The 6,000-nt window shown below is 33.6% G+C and overlaps 1 protein-coding gene across 1 annotated transcript in view; it reads left to right on the forward strand.

The window, feature by feature from the left end:
- DNAH8 (dynein axonemal heavy chain 8) overlaps window positions 1-5,386 on the forward strand; it is a 178,628-nt gene extending 173,242 nt beyond the window's left edge. Inside the window, exons 90-93 of the mRNA XM_068939550.1 lie at window positions 251-403; window positions 493-682; window positions 4,064-4,185; window positions 4,777-5,386. Of these exons, the coding sequence (XP_068795651.1) occupies window positions 251-403; window positions 493-682; window positions 4,064-4,185; window positions 4,777-5,064 (753 nt within the window). The 3' untranslated portion in view covers window positions 5,065-5,386. The remainder of the gene's footprint in view (window positions 1-250; window positions 404-492; window positions 683-4,063; window positions 4,186-4,776) is intronic.
- The last annotated feature ends 614 nt before the right edge of the window (window positions 5,387-6,000 follow it).

A 6,000-nucleotide genomic window follows, 5' to 3' on the forward strand; every position in this document is an offset into this window, starting at 1 on the left:
AGCACACCCATGAGAAATTGGGTAGTGTCCTCAGATCATGCAGACCAAAAAAAAAAAAAAACCACTAAACTAAAAACCTGCAACAGTTTTTTTTAAAGCTGTAAATGTCAGCTGGATAATTCAAAGTACAAGCATACTATTTACTTATTTACTTCTCGCAGTACAAAAAAGTTAAGCTGTCATATATGACAACAGTATTTCCACATTTCAGGTTTTACTAAATTACTTCTTCTGGACTCCTGTATTTCAGGTAAAAGCTCGTTTAATTAAAATGGGACAACTTAACTCTATGAATATTTTTCTTCGACAAGAAATCGACCGAATGCAAAAGGTCATCACAATACTACGAAACAGTCTGAATGATCTTAAGTTAGCCATAGAAGGAACTATTATTATGAGTGAGGCGAGTACAAGTGTATTTATTATATACAAGGTACTCTTTAAAACTATCATGTTGGTTGTTTCAGTTGGTATATTATAATTTCATTCCAGAATTTGAGAGATGCTCTTGATAATATGTATGATGCTCGAATTCCTCAAATATGGAAGAGAGTATCTTGGGATTCTTCAACACTTGGCTTCTGGTTTACTGAGCTTTTGGAAAGAAACAGTCAGTTCTCTACTTGGATATATGAAGGAAGACCAAATGTGTTTTGGATGACTGGATTCTTTAATCCACAAGGTAGGGTACTGAAAGGACTTAGGTAATAATGTATTGTATTTAGTCATAATTTAATGATTTTTCACTACATCATCTACTTTAATATTATACTTACGAAACAGTTTTCATCACTGTTGGAATATGTTATAGAAGCCAAAATAATACGTGGGTTCCAAAAAGAGATTAGACAAATTCATGGGAAACAGGTCCAATGGTAGCTAAAAACATGACTGTCCAAACTTAACCTTCAGGTTGAGGGGTCCCTAAGCTCCAGGTTGCTAGAATTTGGAAGGACGGAAACAGGAAGGGATTTATATATAATTTTGCCTGTTACATTATTTCCTTAAGCATCTTCTTTTGTCTAGTGTGAGAGACAGGATGCTTGTCGTGTGGTCTGGCGCAGGAATACAGTTTTTATATTCCAAAAATGAAAAAAAATTAGTTAACAGATAAATGTTCTGGCTTGTTGACATATTGTTGCAAATGATAATGGTAAAGCATCTAAAGAAAATATACTTTCCCTGCTTTTCCTGTGGTTTCAACCTGCTTTTCTAGTTCCAATAGAATTAGAATCTAGTCCCTGCAAATTGCAAAAGCTTTATCCAAGGCTTTAATATATAATCTAATATATTGTCTATAAAAGGTACAGTAGCAGCATACAACTATACCAGAATTTATGGCAATTATCTATCTTTCACAGAGAATCCCCAACATATAGTTTTCACAGTGTTTCCATATTTCCAGATTATTTAATGAGTAGTTTATTCAAATTCATTAGGAATATACTGAGAAGGACAAGTAAACCTAATCTATTGCTATCTGTTATAGCTTGATGTATATATCATTTTACAGGAGGAAGGAAAATAAGTGAAACCATCTCCATGCGTAACAAAAATCATTAGCTTATTAGATCCATGTTCCTAGAGGAATCACATTTAGCCTAAACAACTGCCCATATAAAATTCTCTTAGGAAAATTATATCATATAGCAGCTATGAAATTTTTTTCATTAGGATTAACCTCTAAAATCCTTGAATATTTACAAGTTATCTTCAGTTTGTGGTGTTGCTATTCTTACTAACCTCTGTATGACCAGGACTGTAAAAACTACTACTATCTAAGTCATTTTTGTAGTCACTGTCAGAACAGTTGAGGTGACAAGTACATCAGATAAACAAGGGAGAATTCAAAATTATTGTTAAAAGCTGCTACTGAGAAGCCAGTCAAAACATTGTTCCGTTTGTATCATAAATGGCACAGCTGCTAACTGTAGTATCGGACTCTGACAGCGTATTAATCTCTGATGATTCAAGAACAGCACTAACAGCGGTATAAAAGAAGATAACGGACCAGATTCTTCTGACCAAACAAACTATTTAGCCTAAAAGCAAACAAAGCTGAGATACAGAAGGTCTTGATCTTGATGGTTGCTTCAACTTCTGTGTTCTGTAAAACTGTTCCAGTACCTGGAGAAAGTAGTCAGCTAAGCACAAAGAGTGTGCTATAGGCTAGTGTTGGATACTTATTAGTTACTGTATTAATAATACTGTTCACCAGAAAACAGTGAGTAAAGCAAACCATGCAGTCGAGTTTAAAAATGGACTGGAGTGAGGCAAATCAGAAATTGGACTACCTTGTGCTGCCTCTGCAAGAAAATCTAGACTGATTGCAGTGCAGAATCAGGCTCTGAATCTATCATAGTATTGACAAATGCATTATAAAGTTGAAACACGGGGAATATATTTTATCAGTTTAGTGGAGAAATCTCTTTATAGTACTATAGAGTATCATCAATAATTGTATTTAAAATCCCTTGTCCTTTTTTTTTAGCAATTATCAGTGTTTGTCTTCTATAAATTATCATTATTAGGGAGGAATGAACATGTTTGTCATGATCCAAAAGTCCATACAGTAGGGAAGGTATCTGAAGTGAAGATGCTTATGAAACAGCAAATTTCATATTGTAGAGATGTAATTAATTTTTAATTATATTTGGAAGCATGGCTCAGACTGTTTTATTTGTTTTTTATATATCAGAATATATAGTATTTGAAGAAGTTAATACATTTTATTTAGTCCAATGTTCATTTCAAATACTACATTAATTATATTTATATTGCATATAAATATTCTAACTGTGACAAGTATCTTAACTTCTAATTGTTTCTCAGGACATTAAACCACTTCTTATATCTTGAAATGCTGTCTTCCACTGCATGACCACACGCTTCCATGATTACCCTCCTTATCAGTATCTCATTTGGTGTTTCTCCAGCTTGAATATGCTGAAGCGGACAGCTAGCAAAGCCCTATTCTTCTTTTCCTTTATGCCCCATCAAGGAGTAGCTGATGCCATTTCTTCTTTAGGTCTTTATGGTGATAACTCTCAAGTATGCCCTTCGCTATTGTTAACTTTTCTCCTTTCGCCTCACTCTATTTTTGACAGCTCCAAGTAGCACTTCATCCAGCAGCATAAAACAGCAGCTCTTGTTTTCTTGCTGGCTACATTATCATCCTCTGAGACGCTGATTGCAAATACCTGATTGTTTCTGTAGCAGTGTTTCATTTTTTTATAGCTTGTTCCTTTATAACATATCCTTTGCTGCCTATTTATTTTTCATCTTGTGCTTACACTGTTCAGCCCTTTACTGCTCAAACCTTTGTTATCACAAACCTGCCTTTGTAATATCTATTCAAAACAACACTCCAAAAATCACCCAGCTCACTGCTTTGATCATGTCATCCTGTACTTCCATTTCTGTCTAGGTCTTGCTTTTCTCCACTAACCAAATACAGATTTTTCATCCTTCAAAGGCACTTCATTGTTCAGGTTCCCTACACGTAGTCATTTTCTATTACATTCAAACACATCTTACATTCAAACACATCTTTTTTTCCTATCAGTGTAATTTCTTCTATTTTTTCTATTGCTTTCATTTTAAAAATTGCCTTTTCCTAAGCTTTCTCTGTGTAAATATCAACCATACATAACAACATACATAAATATCAACCAGACATAACTGATATCTTGTCTGCTTTCAAATTCCTTCTTTGAGAACAGATCTACCATGCATCCTGTGGTTTACTGCCTAATGATAAAAGGTAAGCCAGGACCCTGAACAAACATTTTTTAGCTACTGAACTGTTCAGTTAACAAAATTATATTATTTTATGTTCCATTTAAAAGAGTTTTTCTCTGCATAATGCATTATATGCCAGTTTTGTCTTTCGTTCCTATTTTTCGTCCCAAAGCAAATCTGGCTGTCATTAGTCAACGTGCTCATTTTAAATAGAACTCTGAATATGTCAGTAATATTTAGTGCAGACCCATGCAGATAATTGAGCTAGATCTTTTTCCTTGTATGAGATGTACCTAATTTTTGACTTACTTAATTTCTCAAGGATTCCTGACAGCAATGAGACAAGAAGCAACTCGAGCACATAAAGGCTGGGCTTTAGATACAGTTACAATATATAATGAAGTGCTAAAGCAAACCAAAGAGGAAATCACAGTACCTCCTTCTGTATGTATAATGCACAAAGATGCTTCAGTATTAATTTCAGTATTTAACTTTTATTTTGCATCATTAAGTCACTTTGGATTGCTAGAAGAAAAGTTAATATCGCTTTTATTCAGTTTAGAAGTTAAATAAAAAGTATAAAGATTTTCATTTTTTATTTTGCATTTATAAAAATATTTTATTAAAAAACTCATTCTACGATCCCTTGATTTTTGGAATTTATGCATCTGTCTCACTTTCTAAAAAATGGGACAAAGCAACCTCTCTAAACGTTCTTCAGCCATGGAATAATATAGGTGTATTTATTGAATATATAGGAAACTTTAGAGGAAATTGCATATAGTATTCTGTATAAGGGGCTTATTAAACTACTTTGTCATCCATTTCAGTAGCGCTGTATTCTGAACAAGGAGGATATTCTAACTTAAAAATAAATAGTTGGGAAACTAACTTAAAAATAAATAGTTGGGAAATATTCAGTGTCAGATACTTCTAATATAAAATATGTATTCATTTTAATGGCTTAAGTCAATTATTCATTTTATAAAGCAGATGTTTTCTTTTGCATAACGTATCTGCTTACTCTCCACGCAGGAAGGAGTGTATATCTATGGGCTCTACTTGGAAGGAGCTGGCTGGGACAGACGAAATGGTAAACTCATTGAATCTACGCCAAAGATTCTTTTTGTCCAGCTTCCTGTGGTGCATATATTTGCTGTTAATACGACCGGTCCTAAGGATACCAAACACTATATTTGTCCTATTTACAAGAAACCCAGGAGGACAGATCTGACCTATATTACTGTGATCTACTTAAGGACAATAGTATCTGCAGACCATTGGATATTGAGAGGAGTGGCTCTGCTGTGTGACATCAAGTAAGCCTTGTTTTTCAGGCATAATAGAAACACAGAATATATGTCATATACAACCAAATACATGTATAATTCTGTTGCTTTTCTGGCCATTGGTCATTATATTACATCTTTCATTGTTGGCTTAAGAATTTTTTCCTCTATCTCCAGTAAACTTAGTTGTTTTGGCTATTTGGTCGTAAAAACCAAATATTTTTATTTTTTAAAATAAAGTTTTCAAAAATAAGTTCTCTAATTGTACTCTTTGATGTTTCCATTACATTGCATAAAAAAGGAACATTGGTTTAAATAATACCATTAATGTGAAGTGAAATAAATGTGAAATAAGGAAAACTTAGCTTTTTCAGAGTCTTTTCTCACATACAGCTTTTAACTTGTGTTACAGTGAAATATGATGACAATACAAGACAATACAATAGCATTAGAAAATTTACCTTCCCTCAGATAAATGTTTTGAAAGTATTCCTGGGTTCTGCATGATACAGGTTTGATTTTCTTTGCAAGAAACTTTACATGTAAAACAAAAGAGTATTTTGATCCATATTTTTTGATTGGGTTCTTCTCAGGGTTCAATCCTTGGTGTTAAACTGTATAGATTAAGCAAACCTATACCAGGCATGTTTTCTTTGGATTATCTGACAGAGATGAGTCTGTTCTCTGTCCGGTTTAGCTGTGTAGGAACATAGCTACAGAAATAAAACAGTGCCACCTGGTTAATTTGGATGCTTTCATAATTAGAATAGAGAGCCAAATTATCTACAGCTACAGTTATTTCCCTTCCTGCATCCCATATTCCCTAAAACATAGGCCAGAATCCTTGGAGTGTCCATCACAGCATTATTTCCTGATGAGCCTCCATGAATTACCCATAGATAATTAGTATTAAACTAATTCTATGCACTTAATACGAAAGAAGATATGCAGTCTACACTCTCTCTTTAAT

The sequence above is a fragment of the Struthio camelus genome, chromosome 3 (genome assembly GCF_040807025.1).
Source record: "Struthio camelus isolate bStrCam1 chromosome 3, bStrCam1.hap1, whole genome shotgun sequence".
NCBI classification, from domain to species: domain Eukaryota; kingdom Metazoa; phylum Chordata; class Aves; order Struthioniformes; family Struthionidae; genus Struthio; species Struthio camelus.